This window comes from Eretmochelys imbricata, chromosome 8 (genome assembly GCF_965152235.1).
Source record: "Eretmochelys imbricata isolate rEreImb1 chromosome 8, rEreImb1.hap1, whole genome shotgun sequence".
Taxonomy (NCBI): Eukaryota; Metazoa; Chordata; order Testudines; family Cheloniidae; genus Eretmochelys; species Eretmochelys imbricata.
In genome coordinates this window covers 64,869,365-64,891,905 of record NC_135579.1, presented here as the reverse complement: position 1 = coordinate 64,891,905, position 22,541 = coordinate 64,869,365, and the positions used below count along the sequence as shown (strand labels likewise).

Sequence of the window (22,541 nt, the reverse complement as noted above, 5' to 3'; positions counted from 1 at the left end):
TGAAGGTTCATAGTTTACCAAAAGCAAAGGTAATTTTAACCAGTAGCTCTGGGAAATCTGCTGATACATTAGTGGTTTGATATGAGTGTGAAAGATTGATGATAGGGAAAAAGAAGAACAAATGCTAGCATTTTACAGAGTTTAGCCTAGTATAACACTTTAACTGCAATACAAACTGAAGCCTCCAATGACCAAGAAGTGAAACAAAGCCAAGATATTATTATAGTATAAATTCTTCCTCACTGAATTCTCAGAAACCACCTAAAGATGTCGAAAATAGTTATATCCCTTTAAAATCAGCTTGTAGCATGATACAAACAGAAAACAGATACATTATTTTGATACTTTAAACACTAAAGGCATTACAGCATATTCTAAAACATAAGAATACTGAGATTCTTCTAGTGTACTGCTAGTAAACAAATAACAGATTTAATTAAAACATGTTATTTTCCTAAATCATTGTTTTTGTATTTAAAAGATGTTTTCATCATGAATAACACTACGAAGAAACATTATTTTCTTCACCAACAGAAAGAGGGAGTGGGATGCTAGAAAAGAAAGATCTAATACGTAAAGTAGATTAATATTTGAAAAATTATAAAATCCGTAAGTTTACTGCTCTATTTAGTTAACGCAGCTTTAAAATTGGGAAATTCTTTTTAGTAAGGTCTATTACTATTAAATAATAATGGAATGGCTGATATTGGACTGAATTAATGAAGAATTAAGAGGGTAATATAATGCCCATGAACATGGATTTCTGGGAAACAGATTTGTCAAACTAACTCGATATTTATTTTTGATAAGATCGTCAGTTTGGCTGATAAAGGTAATAGATTTCTATAAGGAATTTGACTTCATTCCACACTACATTCTGACACACACAAAAGATTAAAATCTCAATAACTGAAAGATCTCAAAACATAACTATAAACAGAGAATCATCATTAAGTGGGTGTGTTTCTTCTGGCATCCCACAATATCAGATCTTGACCCTATGCTATTTAACATTTTTGTCAATGAACTAGAAGCTAACAAAATTATTACTGATAATGTTTGTAGAGGACATAAAGACTGGGGTAGTGGTAAATAGTGACGACGACAGGTCACTGGCACAGAGCAATCTGGATCACTTGCAAAGCTGGGCTCAACTAAACAATATAGATTTAAACACAGCCAAATGTAAAGTCATACATCTAGGAACAAAGACTATAGGTCATGCTTAGGATGAGGGATTCTATCCTGGGAAGCAGTACCTGAAAACAATTTGAGGGTTATGGTGGCTAATCAGCTGAGCTTGAGCTCCAAACCTCTGTCCAAAAGGGCTAAAGAAATTCTTGGATGCATAAATGGGAATTTTGAGTAGGAGTACACAGGTTATTTTATCTCTGTATTTGATTCTGGTGCAATCGCTACTGAATAGTGTGTCCAGTTCTGCTGTGCACAACTCATAAAGGATGTTGTAAAACCGAAAAGGCTTCAGAGAAGAGCCATGAGAATAATTAGAGGATTGGAAAACGTGTATTATAACAACAGACTCAGGGAACTCAATCTATTTAGCTTATTAAAAGAGAAGATTAAGGAGTGACAATTAAAGTCCATAAATACATACATGGGGAACAGAAATCTGGTAAGAGGGCACTTCAATTTAGCAGACAGAAGTATAACAAGATCTAATGACTGGAAGTTGAAGCTAGACAAATTCAGACTGGGAAAAAAGCATCATTTTTAAAAAATGAGGGAAATTAACAAATGGAACAATTTCTATATACTCTATTCAGCTGGCTGAACCTGAACCTGAGTAAGACAGAGATAATGCTGGAGGGAAGAGGACAGTATTTTAAAATTTTGCAGCCACGGTTCCGTCTCCTTTGGTTGAAGAGACACACCCACAACTGGTCAATTCAGACCATGGTTTAGGACTTTTTTTTTTTTTAGGACTTTTTTTTTCTGTGTGAGAGCTCAGATTCCTCGCGGACACTGAGCTCTCACACAGCAGCATCTGTAATTAACACTTTCCATCATCTCTAGTTGGCTGTAAGACTCCATCCCACCAGATGATGACCTTGCCTCAGTTATTCACTCCACCTCTCAATTGGACTACAGCAACATGATATGCCTGTGCAACTTACAAAACTAACTAGAACAGAAAGCAGCAGTGTTTCTCCTCTGCAACAAAGGCAACCATACGCACGTCAAATGCGTCCTTCACTCCATACAATGGCTTCCCAAAGTATTTCAAATCAAGTTCAAGGTTGCAGTTATTATCACAGCACTTATGAGCCCTAGCCATGGACCAGTACCCCACTGTGCTAAGCGCTGTACAAACAGAACAAAAAGATGGTCCCTCCCACAAGGAGCTTACAATCTAAGTATAAGACAAGAGGCAGCAGATGGCTAGAGACAGACAGATGGAGGAGTACCAGGAAACAATGATATAATGTTAGTCACCATGATAGACAGAGCTTTCAGCACACCAGAGGCTTAATCATTATCAAGACTTTTGTAGGCATCATGGCAAAGGAGCACTTAAGGAAGGATTTGTAGGAGGATAACAAGGTAGCTTTGAGGATGTTAACTAGGAGATTCTCCCAAGTATCAGAGCAGTAAGAGAGAAAGCACAATGAATCCTGTTTGAAAATTTAACAAGACAGTGATGGAGGCTGCATCATGGGCCAGTTGGAGGCAGGAGTTGATATCTCAGTAACAAGTAAGAGATGGTAGGTCAGGTGAGGACAAGCCAGGAGGGCTCTGAAAGAGATGATAATTAGCTTATGTTTCATGTGATACAGAAGGTGGAGCTAATGAAGGAATGCAAAAAGAGGGGTGACAAAGTTACAGGTTAGAAAAAGGATCTTTGCAGTTGTATTCTGTATGGATATAAGCAGGGCAAGATTGTTTGGTCAAGGCCAAAGAGAAGGATACTGCAGTAATCGAGATGCAAGATAATGAGATCCTGGATGAAAGAATTTTAGCTGCGTGGATGGTAGGAAAGACTGTTTATCTTAGAGATTCAGACAAAATCTGTAAGTTTAGACATAGCCTGGATGTGAGGATGTACAGAGAGGTGTTGAAGCTGACAACTAAGTTATGGGCCTGAGTGACAGGTGGGAAGGTGGTACTGTCCAAAGTGATCAAGAAAAGAGGTAGTAGGGAGGGTTGGTTGGGAGGTAGGCGAGATTAAAAGCTTTCTTTTAGTCATATATAGCTTGAGCTGACAGCTAGACTTCCACAAGACGTGAGAGACAGGCTGAGATTTTAGTTTGGACAGAAGGAGAGAGGTCTGGGTAGAGACGGTAGTTGAATTTATATTTGCAGATGAGATTACCCAGAGATAAGATGTAGAGGGAGAAGAGAAGACCAAGAATAGAGCCCTGTAGAGCCCTGACAGAAAGCTGGGGGAGAGGAGAAGGAGAAGGATCCTGCAAAGGATATGCTGAAGGAGCAATTAGAGAGGTAGGAGAAACACCAGGAAACGACAGGGTCAGAGAAGCCAAGAGAGGCCAATATTTCAAGAGAAGAGCACAAGTGAAAGAGTCAAAGGTGGCTGACAGGTCAAGGAAAATAAGGATGGAGTGGTGGTTCTAAGATTTGGCTACGAAGAGGATGAGAGAACAAAACATGTGACAGGTGTTAGTCACTTTCCTTAATAAATACACTACTAGAAGATGGTCAGATGCTACAGTGATGAGTGTGGTATAAGAATCTACGGAGAACAAAATAGCATAGACTAGGTATACTAGAACCCCATGATCCCTCCTGGACTTTATGAATCTTTTGGATTGGTTGGCATTTGTGCTCTCAAAATAGCATTGAGTCTTTTGCCTTAGTTGAACATGTGTACTCTGTAGATCAAAGAATAGCATCACATTTTTTATTTTATTTTGCTAAACATTTAAAGTAGTTCAAAATTGCTCCTCCTCAGAATGAGGTGAATTCAAAGCACTGCCAGTCACTAGCCTCATCCATAAACTGAGATAGTTAGTTCTGCCAAATTATGGGCTAGTTTGAAGTATCATATGCATGCATGCCATCTGGCCCTGCCCACATCAGAAAGGGATGTGTGCATGCCTTCACTGCAGCATTGTCTTCCCAACTCCTGGACCCACAGAGGATCCATCACAGGGCCAGAGAGCAATGTGTAAGGAGGAGGAACAGGGTCAAGGGTAGCTGCATTATCTTGTCTATGGCCCATGTTCATTTTGTATAACCATCCAGATGTAGGTTGGAACCCTGACAGCATAGCTCCATTGGCACTATGATGCCATGGGGATGAAAGTCAGGGGGTGCTCAAGCCAATGTGGCATCACTAGAAAATGCAGACGGCCCTGTGCTTTCAGTGCATCTAGAGCGTTTTGCAGGGTTTGGGGGCCTTTCTGACCTTCCTCCCTGCCCCCAGAAAGCGCTCTCTGGCCATGTATGTGGAGGTTGTGAGATATTCCGCTGCCTAGCAGGAACAAAGCAGCAACCTAGCAAAGTTTCACTGAAGAAGTGAAGTGCTCTATTGCTTTTCTATTGAATTCTAACCTACATTCCTGAACTCTACGGCTACCACTAACACCATTAGTAGATTTAACTTAGAAGTGTAGGCAAAGGGAATAGTCACATATATAAATCTGATTTGGAACTACAACATGACTACAGGCTGGCACCCGTAGAGCCATGTACTGGCATGCTGAGAATGAAAACTCAGGCTGATCCTTGCTTCTAATAAAGGCCATAAGGTGTGCTATGGAGGAAAGGCATTTAGCTCTGGAAAGGTTGGTGGAAAGAAAAAAATGAGGGAAGTGTATCTTATATTGTTCTGAAATACCCTTCTAACCAACCCAGGTGCAGTGCATTCTAACTTCAGCGGGTATTATGACCAGCCTTCTACCAAAAGGGAGATTGACTCAGTGGTTTTGTTTGTTTTAAAAAGGAAGAATCTCAAAAGTTAAATACACACACAACAGAAACCCCTACTTGTTTGATAAGGCTACACAATTAATAATGCCATTATCTAAGCCTAGCCAGACCACTTTAACTATTGAAATTTGCTTTAAAATCCTTACATTTATTTTGACGTTTGAATAGGTTTTTTTTTTTAAGTTGCAATTAAAAGCAATACCATTTAAATTTAGAAGTTATATATAGTTAAGGAGAATTTTAGTATATTTCTTTATATATGTGAAAACCTGAATATACTCTGCTGGTGTAGTTAAAAAAAAATCTCTAGATGAAGACATAGATTGGTGATTGGACAAAGTTTTTAGTTCACTAATCTTTGTGTGTGTAGGAGGGTTGGAGCGGGAAATAGCCAAAAGAAAGGCCACTTTCAAGAAAGGGTAGTTTGGGGAAACTAGTAACAGAAGTACCAAGAGAAATGAAATTCAGAAATAACAAAAGAGTATTGTATTAAGGATATTAGGAAAGTGATTATGATAAATCAGTGCTTAGTAGATGTTATAAAGTTGATATCAGTGTTTACAATGTACGGTCTTACTTTTATGAGTTTATAAATCAGCCACAAAATTTTCTCCCCCAGGCTGAGTTTAAATTATGGAAAGAAAAAAGAAGCAACTCCCTACCCTGCAACAAAACCCAGCACCCCAGTTGAAAAAACACCTTTTTTGCTCTCTTCTCCCTTTCCTGCTGATTCTTAGGTTTCTAAAAGAGGACTTGAAGATTTTTTTTTTTTTTAACCACCTAGCTCAGTTTCCAAGCACCTTGCAACCACTCCCCCATGGTGAACCTAAAAAAAAAAAAAGAGTTGAAACAACTGTTTGTCTTTCCTACCTTTTTGATTTATAACTCAAAGGAATAGGCCAGCTCTTCTCCCTCCATCACTGACTTTTGCCTCCTCTGCATGCTCCCTTTTTACTGAACATTGTAGATCAGGACTTTTTGGCTCCCACAAATAGAGTACAAGAATGTTGGTTCCCACTACAGCCTGTTCACATTGCTGTTTTATGTACTGTATTTTATTTACAGACATTAGCAGGGCCTAAGCCAGGACAAGTAACGTGGAAGAATGCTGCAATATTGCCTCAACTGGCCACTGGCATATTATAGCAGGCAAACAACAATATTTTTAAATAAAATAGTATATTACCTAATCTTGACTTGGAGTTTTTTAAATTATATCCAAAGTCAAGAGAGAGGAAGCCTGGTAAAAAGAAGATGCCCCACTATTTTTGTTTTTTATATGGGGTGACATGGACTCACTTAATCTCAGTTTTTCCCCTGTAATTATTGTTGGTGTTAATATGTGGCAGTTTCTGCTTATAGCAGGAATCTATAATAAAAAGGAAAAACTGGAATGTGTAGATGAGTGTCCCAAAGGTTTCCTGGATGACAGGGACTTGGCTGATTATACTGCCAAAATTATAGAGTGTAAAGTCTGCTTTCTGAAATGAGAGTTTATAATACACTTGTTTTGGCTCTTTAAAATCCAGCAATTACCTAAAGCTCCCTGAGCTCTTGGATACTATTAATCTGAATAAATTTTTTGTCATGGGTCTTATAGCCTTGGCCGTTCTCTTGAGTGGTTTTAAGGCTGCTGCAATGCCCTTTGAAGTCAATGGCAAGGGGTCTATTGAATTCAGTGAATAGTGCATTAGGCCATTAATGAGATAAACACAAGTTCTTTTTCTGACTTGCTCCAGAACATGAACTACAACTAGATATCCTACTAAGCAATCCTGCAAAATTCCATTGGGTATCCTAGAACAACCTCTACCTTCACAGTCAATGAGAAATAATCTGCTTTCTTGGGATTAGGCAGTCATGAGCAGACAGATATTTTTACAGTATAGGTTTAAAAAGTTTTAAAGCAATTCTCAGTTTAGATGGCCAACAACATCTAAGTGGAGATTCCCATTCATTTTGTATAATGTTGTTTAAGATTTGATTAACTGAGATTCTGAAGGATTTTGAACCCCTAATTTATTAAGATTTTGGATTTGTAACATGCACCCCTCCACACACAGCTTCAAGCACATATATATAATTTAACCAATATATTTAACTTCCTTTTCCCCCCAGAGTAAACAGAACCATCCCCTAATACAATCTATCAATTAGTTATCTGTTCCCACAACAACTTCCCTTTCTAAATATAGATTACCTACTGAGAACTATTCCTCTTTACGGTACTTATATTTAGATTTAACCATTTGTAGACTATCCCTCAACACTTTAAAAACAGAGAATCTCTGTGTCTCCCTTGGTATCATTTTCTCAAGAAGTCTATTCCATTTCTTTAGATTTTAAATAATCTCCTCAAATGATACCCAAAAGATGTGAATTTTCTGCAAATGCTTTTGGTATGGTGAATATAATGCTACTCTTTATGACTGATCCAATTCCCATACAAAAAAGAATTGGGTGTTTTTAGATGTTCTTTTGTACTCTTAGAACTCAAAAAATATTCTCCCACATTCTTTTTTTTTTTTTAAAAGAATGTTTGCTATTCAAAATTCTAAATCCTGATCTGCCCATCCCATTCTCCCTGGACACTACAAATTGGAGGCTGGGGTGCAGGTCATCATGCTAAATAAAAACCCTATTATGTCTTCACAGGGAATAAGTATCAAAACATGATATACTTTAATTTGTAAATTATATTTAAGAAAGGTAATTTTTTTTTGCTATTTTGCATTGTGTTTACAGGAACCAGATTAGGTAACAGAATATCTGTGCTCCATATGCAGCTCTCCCAAATTGGCTAAATACTATGTAACCATATTTTGTCAAGTGACAATGTATCAGTCTAATTTTGGTATCTAATCTTTTTAAACAGGAAGATGTACTTATCTGGCTTTAAAATGTCATGATATTTGTTTTTGTTCTGTTAGAATATGAGCAAAATCTAATTTAGCAATATCGAACCTTTTACATTTCATATCTCCTCAAAGTGCATGTCACCAACAAATGTTCCACATTCCATTTATAAATTCATTTTGCATACCCGATTATAGTATTTTTTCCTCAGCTGATTAAAGGGTCAGCACAGTCTTTAACCCTGTTGAAATTCATTCTTTAGTCTTACTTTTTATTACACTTCGATAAAATGCTCTGTTTACAATAGGTACCGATTTGTTCTAAACAGACATCTTTTATTAAGTAGTCCGAGGGCAAAGCAACAGGAAACTGAGTGTGAAACAGGTATCATTACAGCTTAATACGGTTTGACCAGGGGACTAACAACTTTATTAAAAAAAAAAACAACAAAACAAAATCAGTTGGGTTAACACAATATAAAGAAATTAAGTCTACATGAATAAAATTTTATCTTATCTTGCAACAAAATCATTTTGCATGATATTCTTACCTAAAGAATGTGCAGCTGTAGTTTTGGAACTGAAAAATCGTCCAAGTCCAAGGTCTCCAAGCTTTACTACTCCTGTAGCTGTAATGAACACATTAGCTGGCTTTATATCTATGAAGAGAAAAACATTTTGCAGTGTTATCAATGAACCCTACTGCACCATCAATAATACATGTAATGAGTCTTGTAATTTTGTATAATGTTAATCAAATCAAATGACAGTATGTTTAGAAAATCTTTTAAGCATTTAATAAAATGTGAATTCGGGATTTTAAAAATTCTAATTAACTTTTGTGGCTATAACTCAAGTTACTTTTACTGGTTGGGCTGATTTCACTATAGAAACAAAAACTGAGCAATGAAAAACAACAAATAAAAAAAGCAACACATAAAACAGTTTTAGCTCTAAAACTACAAAATATGCACATGCTGATAATACCTATTGTTACATAAACTATTTAAGTCTTAACCCTGCCCTTTGGAGACAACAGCAGCATTTTAAAAAGGTACCTGACACTAGTCTCCTAAATAAGTTTGACCTGCTTTTTTTTTTTAATTGTCAAGTACCCTCAGCTGTCGCTGAGATCAAGAACAACAGCTCAACAGTTCAAAAGCAGAACTTTTGAAAATCAGGTCAAGTTTATGTATGAACATAACAATAGGCACCCTTCTTTAAAAAAATCCTGATCTGCATGATTTTAACTTTTGTTGGAAACATGGAAAATGCTACTATTCAATACACTACCATTTAACTTACTTAAGGTTCCCTATAACGCATGCTTACCATGTGAGAACTTTCACCTCCTCCTTTCCACACACTTACTTTTTCAGGCTTTTGGCCTTTCATCCATGCATGTGTGTTTAATAGGATCACAAGAACAGCAATTTGCAGGGGTGGCTGGTAACTAGGGACTGATGGGTCCAAGTGTGGTTTATCTATTGAAGGGTGCATGGGAGGACTTAGACAGAGGTGAAGTTCAGAAGGGCTAGTGGTGGGAAGACAGACTGGGGTGGGAGCTAGTGATGTGACGGCATTGAGCCAGGGGCTGAATAGGAGGGGGATGCAGGGCCACATGTGGACAAGGGGAGGTGGGTGGGTGAGTGGGGGTGCAGGGCCACATGGATTCAGGGGGGAGTAGGGTGCAGGGACAGGGAAGGAGGGGTGGCTGAGTGGGGGTGCAGGACATGGAAAGGACAGGAGTGCAGGGACACATGGGGACAGGTGCAGATGTTCCTGACTGAATGGGAGAGGCTAGGGGTCAGCATGGGGAAGGCTCCCCAACTCCCTAACAATTCCTCCCCCAACCAACAAAACCCCTGTTCCATACTTCTCCCACCCATACCCAACAGCCCTCCAGGTTCACTCCCAGGCTCCTTCCCATCAATTACTTCCCTCTCAGCTCCTCTATTACCCCTGACTCCCCAAAGACTTTGCACTGCTTCTGAGGGGTGTGTGAAATACATTTCTGGATTGTAGTTTAAATGAATTATTACTCAAAGTTCAGTATTAGTATGCCTAGTAAGGAATCTATTTGTCAAAAAACATTTCCTGAATCTTTTTTGTTGTCTCTATTGCTATAGACATACTTGCTGACAGGTATTTTGAAATAAATTTCCAAAATAATTGAAACTGGAGTGATTATATTGTGTTGTTTTGACAAATAAAATATGCAGAATTTTAAAATATTGTGGGCAGAATTTTTAATTTTTTGGTGCAGAATTCCCCCGGAGTATCATATATCTTTTAAAAAGAAATCCTTTCTATTTTTAAAGTTACTTATAAAATACTGCAATAACACACACATTGTGTTAGCTACTTGTCGAAATTGACTCTTTTAATATGTTATTTGGTATCATTTGCATTGAACCTCCCAAGTTCTCTCATATATTTAATACTTGTTAAAGATGCAATATCTATGATCCTATGTTACCTCTATGCATGACACGACGAGAATGCATATGTTCCAATGCACTGCACAGCTGAACAAAGTACTTCCAAACTGTCCTTTCAGGAATCAACCTCTTCTGTTTCTTAAAATGCTTTATAAAAGAAAACAGAGAAGTATTGAAAACCTATTACAGAATTAACTGAGAAAACAGGTAAACTCTTAATTAAAAGCTATTAAGACAGAGCTCACTTAATTTGAGCAAAAGTTTCTAGGGCTATTTCCAAATATGGAAGTTCAACTTCTCCCTGAAATAGTAACATATAATACACCAGCACAGGATGTGCTGACATTAATCAACAAATACAACACTATACTGAACGTTAAGCTGTTTAAAATAAATCCACAGTCCTAAGAAAAGTTCATATAATGTTTATTTAACAAAGTTACATTTTTCAGAGGAAAAAAAGCCTCAGTGGAGGGAAATGGGGGTGGAATGTTGTAGTACAGAATCAATCTGCCATATAATGGATAAAAGCCAGCAGTAAGGAAAAGTTACTAAAGGAATTCTCAAAATAAAGAAGTTTTCACCACCAAAATTAATTTCTATAGGCTTTTATTCTCATGAGCCTAGAACGAAGAAAACAAATACCAACATACACATTCATAAGCTGTCAAAATTATGTAACTCAATTTTAGAAGCCATAGAGTATGTAAAATTGGGAACACAGGAATTGTGTAGGTCTAAGAATTTAAAATACTTCAGTCAGTCAATTTGCCTCTCCTGTTCAACTTTTTTCCAGTTAAACGGCTACACCAGGTAAAATTCAACAATGTTCATCTCTTTCAAATACTGTATTCAAGGATGGCAAATAGCTGCCGAGTTCTCCATAACTGCATATTGAGAACCCATAATAGCCAATTCTAGAACATGAAAGTTTGACAATTTTAAAAACTTTGCTGCCAGAGGTGGGTAGGCTTAAATGAAAACTTCCCCAGAAGTCTGCTGTTTGTCTATCTATACTTGAGACATATATTACATACTTAGTTTGATAAGAAGGGCAAGCAAATTAGAAAAATCTTTTAAGGGATCCTAACAATCATTCAGTAATCAGATCCTCTACTATTAAAAACAAAACCTTACAAATTATGTCAATAAAATACATATAGTATCCGCATTACACTTGACAGAAAGATCATGTACAGATCAGTTATCAGTGCTGTAAGGAAGCAGCGATATTTTGTTTAGTGTCTTTAAAAAAAAAAAAGGCAGAAAAACTGACTCTGTAGATAGGCTGCATCCTAACGCAACAACATAATGTCAGAGAGACCGGTATTATTAAAATAGCAATAGCAAAATATACTGGAAATAAAGGAAATCATAAAATTTCACCAAAAATAGTAAGTTTAGTTCAAGACTATGTCAATATAAGTTTTTATTCAAACGAGCCAATGCTTTAAAATCAGTTCTTTAACTATAACTTTCATTCAGATTTGGATTCAATCCAAACAAACACTGTGTATCTGTTCTCCCCAGAGCTGAATTTGCATATCAGAGGATTGTTTGATGTCAACGGGAAGATGGAGACCAGGTTTCTTTTCATTTATAAACAAATACACAATACTATGTAAGTATACGTACATGAAAGCATACTTCCTTGATTCAAAATGAATTCTGAAAATTATCATATAACTATGTACAATAAAAAAAATCTTCAAAATGTTCTTAAATAAACTGAACTTTAAGTACAAGCAAGGATGAAAAATTCACAAAACAAAGTATGCAGTTTTTTTGCATCTTATCCATAAAAAACCCTTTAAAAGTATAATACACGTCTGTAAAAAAATAATTTTCTTTTAACATTTCATTCATTTGCCAGCTACACTGTTGTAGCACACTGTACACAAAATTCTAAAGAAATAGCTTAAGAATTCCAGTGATTCAAGCATTCCACATTCATATAAATATGTGAAAGTGAATTGCTTTTGGGGTATTCTGACCTAACTAAAGTATGTTACTTTTGCATGACATTAACATACTCCTTTCTGAGGTCATCACTAATATTAAGTTGTTATAAATGTGAACTTTGATTTATTACTCATGTGAAAAGGATGGCATAAACAAATCTATCTGTTCTTTAAGCAAGCATTTTATTTAATAAAGGAACAAAATGTTATTTTCACTTGCTTACACTTAAAAATACTTCAAGTCTTTTAAAATAAATCTTCATAATATTTTGAGGGGTTATCACCTTGTTTTTTTAATTTCTGGCATATTTTTAATGTTTCCTTGGTCTGCCATGAACCAAGAAACAAACAACGAATGAAAGCTTGCGATATTAAAGCAAACTGATTTCACAGACACCAATTTCCAAAAAATAGCCTGCTTTTATGGAACAGTTTTATTAAGAGCTTTGGTTTCTGCTGAGAGGAAAAAACAAAACAAAAATGAAAAACTTTTGCTCACAGCTTTACCTTTTCACACGTCTATTCTGTGTTGATGAAACACTATCCAGTTTCTTATGTGTATCTTACACTGTATGGCATCTTTTTAAGCATATTTAAGGAAAAAGAAGAGGCACAATAGCCCTGTTTTAATGTTTGGTGTTCCTTCTAGTCCTTCTTCCTTTTTTTTTTGAACACTCTATAATGTGAAAATGCAGTTGTTCTGATGGTGGCACTGTTGGCCATCTCCTAAGGAAATGCCAAGGTACAAAGGACATGGACAAGAAAAATACCTCAGAATTGATTTCAGGTTGTGTCCGCACCCACTGCCTCTTTGGGAAAGCAGTATTTTAAAAGTTATTCTGTGTAGAAGTTGGACCCCAGTGTGGATTGATTGAGACAGAAAAAATCATTTTTGCTTTTACTGCAGGACTGGACTTTGTTGCAAACCAGAAAGTTTTCAGATAGCCTGATATCAAAGTAACTGGGAGCTCAAAGTGACATGCTGTATAGCCATTGAATCCAAGCAGCACTTATTAGGGGCATGGAGGCCACATGGAGGGCACAACTGGTAGCCAAGTGGCAGTAATGTGTTCTCAGGATGTCTTCTTGTGCCTATTTCCAGTTTTTTTTCCCAATCATTCCATACCACCACCACTTCCTCCTCAAAAATCAAAGGGAATTTACTGCCCCAAAACATCAACAAATAAGAGTTGAGGTTGACTGGGAATGCCTTGTACCCCTACAGAATGTTAGCTTGAAAAAACAAACAAACAAGCAAACAAATAAATGTACTTATACTTAAATCTCCAAAAGGCATGAAATACCTAGTAAAGGTACAAAACCAGCCCTGTTTCACAACCTTAATTCTGCCCTTTTCAACCCATCCCTGACAGACATTGTAGCACTGTCTCCTTCCAGATGATATGGAACAATAGTACAACAGGAGAAACTGTCAGAGCATGTCCTCATTAAGGCAAATTTGAACACCAGGTTGCTATGCCTGGCCTATCCTCAACCACTGCACCTATTCTGCACAAATCACTCCAAAGTTGTTAGATGTTACCATCCCTTGACCTCTGTCCTAAGGATTTCCTCTGGAATATTACCTGTACCCTGTAATGTATGGTCATACATGCTATTGGACTATTGCTACCTTTTGGGGAATCTGCCTGTATAATTTATGAATTCTGTACGAGGTTATGAACTCTCTGTATGTATCTTTACCAAGGTGAAAAATCCATTTTGCACGTGAGGTTAGTTGTCCTTCCAACTCCAGGCTGGAATTAAATTCTAACAGGGGTAGGGACAAAGCAAAGTCTAACACCAGCGAGTAATTTAACTTAAATGCAAGACTACTATAATGTAATAGCGGCTAACAATAGATTGGCTCCCAACCAGAACTGATTGATCGCAGGAGAAGTTGCCTGGGCTACAAAGTCTCATGCTAGTAGTCTGTGATGATCTGACTGAGGGACTGGAAGGTTATAAAAATGGCAAAAGCTACTTTATTGGCTCTGTTCTTTGGGATCATTTTTCTTCAGGTCAAGAAGAAGGCAAAGCAACCCAGCATGTAGGGGGCCTGATGAGGCAGGGTACCCTGACTACCTTCCTGAACACAGATGGTTCCCCAAGGGAATGGTGAGCTAGTGAGGGGCTAAAGCATTGTGTTCAGGATGTTTGTGGTATTCTAAATGACCTTTACTCTCTCGTGTGGCATGTGAGTAAGTAAGAGCAATGATGTCAGTGCAAAGTATGTATGTGTGTTATATGCTTCACAACTTGCTACAGGTCTCCCGAGAGAGTTGGAACAGGAAACCATCAGGCTCACAACTGGAGCTCTCGGTGAGGGCATGTTTAAGCAAACAGGGAAGTCTGAGAGGTCAACGCTGAACACAGGCTAGGCCTCAGGAGGGGATGCCAGACAGAGGGTCTGTGCCCAGTGACTGTGTGGCAGGCCCTAAAAACTGGGATAATGGCTGTGCTCCACTCAGGAGACTTAAGCACCTGGGGACCCATGGGCTGGGTTCCCTCAAAGCGTCTAGGCAAGTGAGGGCCCAAGAGGGAACACTTGATTGGGACATCTGACGATGGTTTCAAATCCCCACAGCAATAATAGATCATGCTCTTCTACTTGTACAAATGACATAACTCAGCACAGAAATGGGGGATTCAGGACCCGTTTGGCTGCAGACGTAACTCTCTTCATATCACAGTGTGAGTTATGGCAATCGGCTACAAGTAATCCTTGTATCAGCCACAGTTGGAGTATAAGCAGATGAATGAGAATACAATGGGACAACACACCACATGAAGTGGCATCATTTAGTCATTCCTCATGTCTGCTTATTAAAGGACAGCCTAGCTGAAACACACTTACAGTATAGCTCCTGTGGATCTAGCCACCCCCAGGGGCAGAGTTAAGGTTGTTGTGCAGACCTGATGCGTACCCTAACAATCTCCTGGTTTTCAGATGTTTAAGTAAGTGCATTTGATATTCTGTAAGGGTTGGAGACATCACTGGTCTTCCCAACTTGGTGTTAATTAAGTTCTAGGGCAGTGAATAATATTGACTGGTGGGTTTTGAAGTGGCTTACAAAGCCCTTCAGATCAAGTGATAAGTGGCATTCAGCCATTCCAGTCTGACAGCAATTCCATGAATGCTGGAAATAAACATGCCCACCTCACAGAAACCCTGACTGCCATCAGTTGTGTCATCTGCAAGCTTTATTAATGGATTTCTATTTCTTTTAAGGCCATTGATAAAAATATTAAATATCACTAGACCAAGAACTGACCCTTGCAAGGTTCCATTAGAAACCTTGCACTCACTGAAGATTCCCATTAACAATTAAGTTTTGTGATGTTAGCCAGCCAGTTGTTAAGTTTTAAGGAATGTGGCAGACTATGCATTACTGGAAGTCTTTAAAATGAGACGGATATCTTTCTGAACAAAACATGACTTAGTTTAACCACAATTTATTGGGCTCAGTGAAGGAGTCACTAGATGAAATTCTCTGACCTGTCTTATGTAAGACTGTCACTTCTAGTCTTTATATTTATGAATCTATAAAAAAGGAAAATGAGATTTGTGACATTGTGTTCCTGCTGCCTCCCTGCCTCCCCCCACATTATCTCTAGAGTCCCTGCAATAAGGTTTCCACTGAAACTGCACTCGGCTTGGCCTTCTCCTGGCTAAGTCTAAGGACCTATTCTCTATACTCACCTTTCTTGATCTATCTACCACTTTTGACATGGTCATTCCCAGCTTCTCGCTCCCCTCCTGTTCCATTATCTCCTCCTTGGGTTTTCTTGACCCTTAGTCCCCCCTAGTTCACCTCGACCTGTTCCCACTTTGGGAGAGCGCCTCTGGGCTCTGCCCTTGAACCCCTTATCTCCCTAGACTTTATTCCTGAAGGGATAGAGTGGACTTTTTGCAGGACTGAAAGATGCAAATTGCTCTCGGCAAAAACTCCTGGCCAGAACACAAACTTCTGAGTAACTGACTTCATGATCCAACTTCCTTTTTCCTGTAGCCCCAACCCCAGCTTCACAAATTTCTGGAACAGTCATAGGGCCCTTTTCAGCACCAAAAAACTAGCTGTGGCAGCAGGCTCCCCCTGCTGAAGAGTTGCCAGACTTGACTGTTCCCCCTTGCTACTGGAAAAACACCAGGCAGAGCTACAGGTGATTCTGGGATAAGGACCCTGGTACCACCATTCTCCATTTTCCTACGGAGAGTGGAAGGGAGCAGACCTAGGGAGAACCAAAGGAAGGATTTTAAAAAAAAGAGTGGGATGAAATACTGATGAGCTAAGGAAATCTTAGCAACATGTGTTTTCTAAAGAAGTGAGTAAATATGATGTGGGCAACAGGGAGGAAAAGAAGAGATTGCAGTAGTCAAGACAGGAGATAGAGGGCTGTGTGGCCAAAAAGGAAAAATAAGATTTTAGAAGTGTTTTGGAAGAAGAAGAACTGGCACGATTTGGGCACTATTTTTAGTGTGCAGGGCATGGGAGAGGGAGTCATCAGAAATTAATCCTTGTATTATAGACCTGGGTGTTAAGATCAGAGTCCCACGTTGTCTGCAGATGCTCCACTGTAGGTTTTCTGTATTTTTAAAAATTATATTATTGTATTACCATGTACCACATTCTAATTTTGATATTTTAACAGATTTGCCTGGGTCTCATCAGTTCTGGAATTCAAATTGCCTACCGTTGGCACTGGAATCAGTTTTTCTGACCAACATCCCTGGATTTCCTATCCAAAACAAAAACCAGAATTTTCATCCAAACCTAAAGTCACTTCTCCTAGCAGCGCGGATCTCAGCAGTATTTGCTAAACAAAACAAAACAAACAAAGGTTGCTCATACTGTAGTTCAACATTTAAAGAGTCTCAATTGACCTAATACTACAACTAACACAACAAAAGAGACTCTTCTGCATATACTGGACACCTGAGAATATCTGCTGTTGCTAATAAACTGAACATATACAAGAGAAACAGCTACTTTATTATACATGATTTGACAAAGTATCTATTAATTTTCTTTCAATTACTTACATTTTAGTCATTTTTCCAGCATCTAAAACTAACTTTTATAGAGGTATTTCCATAACAAAAAAAAATCAATAATATTACATTATATATTTCTTTGTACTTTATGAAACATCAGTAAAAGTTGTTTGTATACTCAGTTACTGAAATACAGTACTTTTTCCCCCCAAGTCAGGAGAGAGTGCCTCTGATATGAAATACTTCGGTCCTACAAGGAAAGGAGTACTCAAGCCACATCGGATGAAGTGATCTGTAGCTCACGAAAGCTTATGCTCAAATAAATTGGTTAGTCTCTAAGGTGCCACAAGTACTCCTTTTCTTTTTGAGAATACAGACTAACACGGCTGCTACTCTGAAACCTGCCATTATAAGAGAGAATTATTTAAAATGCTTTGATGTTTTCCACTTTTTAACATATACAGATTCTTCTATATGCATACTGTATAAAAATACTTCAGTAAAAGGAAAAAGTTTATGCCCCTTTTTTTCTTATATTTGGCACTAACTCTTCTCTCACTACTTCTCTTGCTAATGACTCATGGTTCTTCATTACTTTCAAAAGTCTATATAATCTATGAGGGCCACTCCATTTTCTTCTTCTCAAAGCCTTGAGACAGCCACACTTTAGTTTTCTGAATTTAACTAGGATTCCTGGAAGTTTCTGACTGAACCTCATTTTAGTTACCGTAGATTTTCCAACTGGACTAATCACTTTTCCAGTATCAGTCTCATTTACTATCTTTCCCTGCAGATCAGTCCGTCCATAATCACTCAGCTCCACTGATGCTTTAAATCACTCTTGAAAGCAAAAACTTTTTATGTTAGAGATGGATATCGTCCATTGAAAATAGAAAGTTTCATCTTAGAGCCAAGGAGGTGAAATTTCAAAGCATTGCATCATTTTAGTTCTCTGTGCAGAAAGACTCAGCTGAGCCAAGGCTCCTTAAAATATATAGCAGTATGTCCAAGTTCAACAGTTCTTGTTTACATACAACTTTTCTTTCCAATAAACCCCCTTGAGGAAATTGGTACATCATCAAGTGGAGGGAAAGTTTTGTTATAAATTATAGATGATCCTTAATAAAACCAGTGGCAAAGTACAGTAAATACAGCAGGCTCCCACCCTAACCCTATCATATTTAGCTTAATAAAAAATCCAAGAAACCTTCCTTCCCCGTTCTCAAAGTGTTTAGTTATACAGCACAGAATTACTACTGAAAGTGAAGTTTTTTCACTTCACTAAGTGATAAACATTATAGAAGAGCAAGCAATAGTTCTCTGCTCAAATTATTTTGCATAGAGCATTTTGAACATGGAAAGCATTAAGAACTATTTTTCTACTCCTTAAAGGTGATATTCAGGAAGCGAATTAAAGTTCTAGGATCTGGGGGCAGCGATGGGGACAGATGCCCCCAACAGGTTTGGACAAAATTAAGTTTCATTCCAAACAGTTTCTAACATTTCTAGATATAAAGATGACCTCCTAAAGAGGAATGAAGCAGCTGGCCTTTTTGAGTCTAAAAGCAAGCAAGTTTAAACAATAATTTTAAGAGTTATGCTTTGCCACACCCACATGTCTGGGCTATTGACACTAAACTATTTAACTACTGATTATTTTAGCAAAGTGCTAGTACGATTATTCATGGTTACTGGACGCAGTGGTGGACATAGATGATGGCAGATTCCTTCTCTCCCCCACAAAGACACAGCCAAGGCTGCAGGGAAAATCTACTCCCTTCTCCTCAGCATGCATACACACCTTTAACAGGTTTCAGAGTAGCAGCCGTGTTAATCTGTATTCTCAAAAAGAAAAGGAGTACTTGTGGCACCTTAGAGACTAACCAATTTATTTGAGCATAAGCTTTCGTGACCTACAGGGAACCCCACTCCCCTGAGCCCACCTCACCTCAGTGACCCACTGCCAGTCCTCATCTAGGCCCTTTACTCAGGGGCAAACTGCAGTCTGCAAAGGCCACTCATCATTGGCTAGAGGATTGGACCTGCTGCCTTTCCCTGCAGCCCCAGTACCTCCTTAGGTCTTCCTGTCAGGCCTCAGCCTGGGAGGTCACTAGGCTTGAGCTCCCCAACTCAGCCTGCCCCTTCCCCAGCACTGCTCTGTTGAAGGTACCTTGTGTTCCCAGGAAGCCCAGTCCTTCCCACCCCAAGACTAGAGTGAGACTACCTACCTCCTAGCTCACAGCCCTCTTTATATCAGCCCTACCGGGCTTGGACTGGCTGCTACCTGCCTTCCCCTGATTGGCTCCTTGGGGCAGCCCTTTCCCAGAGCTGGTTTTAACCCCTTTCTCTCCAGAGCATAGTACTTGCCCCGCTACAAGAGCCCTCCCAAAATGTGACCTATCTAGCCCTTTGTGGTGTAGTGTGGGAAAACTTGACTGTCCACCAAACTTGACTGTCCAGAGGACAAAGGAAGTTGGCTTGTGGGACTGTGGAATACTTTTGGTGGACTCCCAGTGCACAAGTCCAGTGGGAATGTATCTACACTGCAACGCAACAGGACTTGAACTGTGGGTAGGGTTACCACCTGGCTGGTATTTGACTAGCCTCGCCCGGTTTTTTTTTATGGATCTGCCATTTGCCAGAAAAATAATTTAATATGCGGGGGTGGGGGGGGTTAACAGGGATCTAAAGATCTGCTTTATCATCACAAGAAATAGACGCAATTGATTTTCTCTATGATAAAATTCCAAAATGTTCACATTGAAGTGTATACTTAAAATACAGAATCACTGCAATTTGGGGGAAAATAATCTCAATGAAGACAGACATAAAAAAAGCAGCTTGGAAAAACACAACCAAAGAAAGAAAATTATGTAACCAATCTTATCTATATGTATTACCTCTCTAGGTACTATAAGTGGCTGTTGAAGGTTGTGGGCTGTGGAATTGCTTTGAGGTTGGGGGGTTGGAGGGGTGTGTGTGTGTGTCTGTGTCTGTGTCTGTGTCTGTGTCTGTGTCTGTGTCTGTGTCTGTGTCTGTGTCTGTGTCTGTGTCTGTGTGTGTAGCAGGGCTTGCATTTCAAAGGTGGTAACCCTAACCATAGGTCCTGGTTTGACTCAGGCACAGACCCTCCACTCTGTGGGATCCTGCATCCAAGCACTGGGTTGGCGTGATTTGTGTATAGATAGTAGGGTGGTTAGGCTTGAGTCTGAGTTTGAACCCTGGACTGCAGTATAGACATTCCCTGGGACTCACTCAAATTAAGAGGGTAAAACAATATGAGCTTGTTTCATCGGGCAGTTTTACTAGTTTTGGCCTACAGTACCTCCTCACTTAAAGTCATCCCGGTTAACGTTGTTTTGTTGTTACACTGCCGATCAATTAGAGAACATGCTCGTTTAAAGTTGCGCAATGCTACCTTATAACATTGTTTGGCAGCCACCTGCTTTGTCCACTGCTTGCAAAAAGAGGAGCCTGTTGGAGCTAGCTGGCGGCGGCTTGGAACCAGGGTGGACCAGCAGCCTCCCCATCAGCTCCCCACTCCCCTAAGTTTCCTGTGAGGCAGCCACCTAGCAGGCTATCACCTGCCTGCAGTTCAGCTGTCCCTCCCCCCACTGCCATGTGCTTCTCCTGCCCTCTGCCATGGAGCTGCTCCCGGGAGCCTCCTGCTTGTTGTGCTGGGGGAAGAGGGAAACGGGGGGGCTAATGTCAGGGTGTCCCCCTCCCCCTGCTCCTCCTGCCCCTCGCTTACCCCATCTCCATAGAGTAGGGGGGGATACGACAGGGCTCAAGACAGAGGGAGCTTGATGGCAGCAGCTGCTGTCTCAACATATTGATCTACTTAAAAAGGCAATGCACTTAGAGTGCGGTCAGCGTGCTTAAAGGGGCAATGTGCATCTCTCTCACACACACAGGGTGTGTCTCGCTGTCTCCTCTTCCTCCATTTGTGCTGCCTTGTAGAGAATAGGGCTACATTAACAATGTGTTAACACTTGAGGGCTCAGCCAAGTGCTAGTTCATCATTTAGCAGTAAGGCATTCCCTGGGAAATATCCCATCCTCTTCCACGCTCTGACTTCACCACCTCACCAGAGCTTCACAATCATCATTGCTGTGTACAGTATTAAACTGTTTGTTTAAAACTTATACTGTGTGTGTGTGTGTGTCTCTCTCTCTCTATATATATATAGATATATCACCGTCTGAATAAGGGGACATGCAGCATGTGGGCATGCAAGGGGAATAGTTCAAATGTGACTCTATAGGCGGAGGATACATGGAGTGAAGGACTGATGGGGAATAGGAGAGAGGAGCAAGAAATTGAAGTGAAGACGAATGAGAGAACACTGGAGAAGACAGAGATACTATGGAGAATTAATAAGGAGGGCAAGTGACAGAATATAGGAAAGGAAGGACAAACATTATTAAAAACCAATAGGGGATAAAGAGGGAACTAATAAATAGTATAGGAAAAACTACACTAAGAGAAGATGATGTAAAAGATGGAGGGAAAAAAGTGAGTTATATTGTAAAAGAAAACAAATGCTGCGTGAAGAACTGAAGCAAGGCAAACGTAGCAAGTTAAGGTTTGCAGTTTTGATGTACATGTGTGGGTCTCAGGATTTTAGAGTGACAAGGTAGATGAGGTAATATATTTTGCTGGACCAACTTTACTGGCAAGAGAGACAAGGTTTTGAATTTATGCGGTGCTCTTCTTCAGGTGCAGGAAAAGTACTCAGGGAGTCACAGCTAAATACAAGGTGGAACACAACATAAAGCACTGTGAGCACTGGAGAGTTAAAAAAAATTGTCCATGCCATGGGACAAAACTTCACAAATCTGGCTGGTGAGTCTTGCCCACATGCTCAGGGTTCAGCTGATCACCACATTTGGGGTCAGGAAGGAATTTTAAACCACGATTTGAGGACTTCAATAGTTCAGACATAGGTTAGAGGTTTGTTACAGGAGCGGTTGGGTGAGATTCTGTGGCCTGCGTTGTGCAGGAGATCAGACTAGACGATCATAATGGTCCCTTCTGACCGTCAAGTCTATGATTCTATCTTAAAAACCAAACACACCATGAACTGAAAATAAGTGCATAGAACCAAGTCAAAGTAACCATATTCCAGAGTCCCTAGTGCCCCATCCGCCAAAATGTGGCCACTCTAACCCATGGTGCACTGTGGGAAAAAATTACGGCCCACCCTGCACATTATCAGGAAGCTCGCTTTGCAAAAGGCTTGCTCAGTTCACTCTTCATTGAAAACCCAGAAGGCTTTCTGATAGTGTGCTTGCAGATCAGTGATCAGAACAGAATGGGTTAACGCTGACCTGAGCTGGTGCTGTTTGCCAAGGGAGGGGCAGCTTTTGTTTTCAACAGA

General features: G+C 39.4%; 1 protein-coding gene across 5 annotated transcripts in view; it reads right to left on the bottom strand.

Moving 5' to 3' along the window:
- Nucleotides 1–22,541, bottom strand: part of NEK7 (NIMA related kinase 7) — a 114,763-nt gene that overhangs the window by 16,910 nt on the left and 75,312 nt on the right. For all 5 annotated transcript variants that reach the window (XM_077823763.1, XM_077823762.1, XM_077823764.1 and 2 more), the window contains 2 exons: nt 10,243–10,351; nt 8,315–8,422 (listed from right to left, as the gene is read on the bottom strand). In XM_077823763.1, the coding sequence (XP_077679889.1) occupies nt 8,315–8,422; nt 10,243–10,351 (217 nt within the window). The remainder of the gene's footprint in view (nt 1–8,314; nt 8,423–10,242; nt 10,352–22,541) is intronic.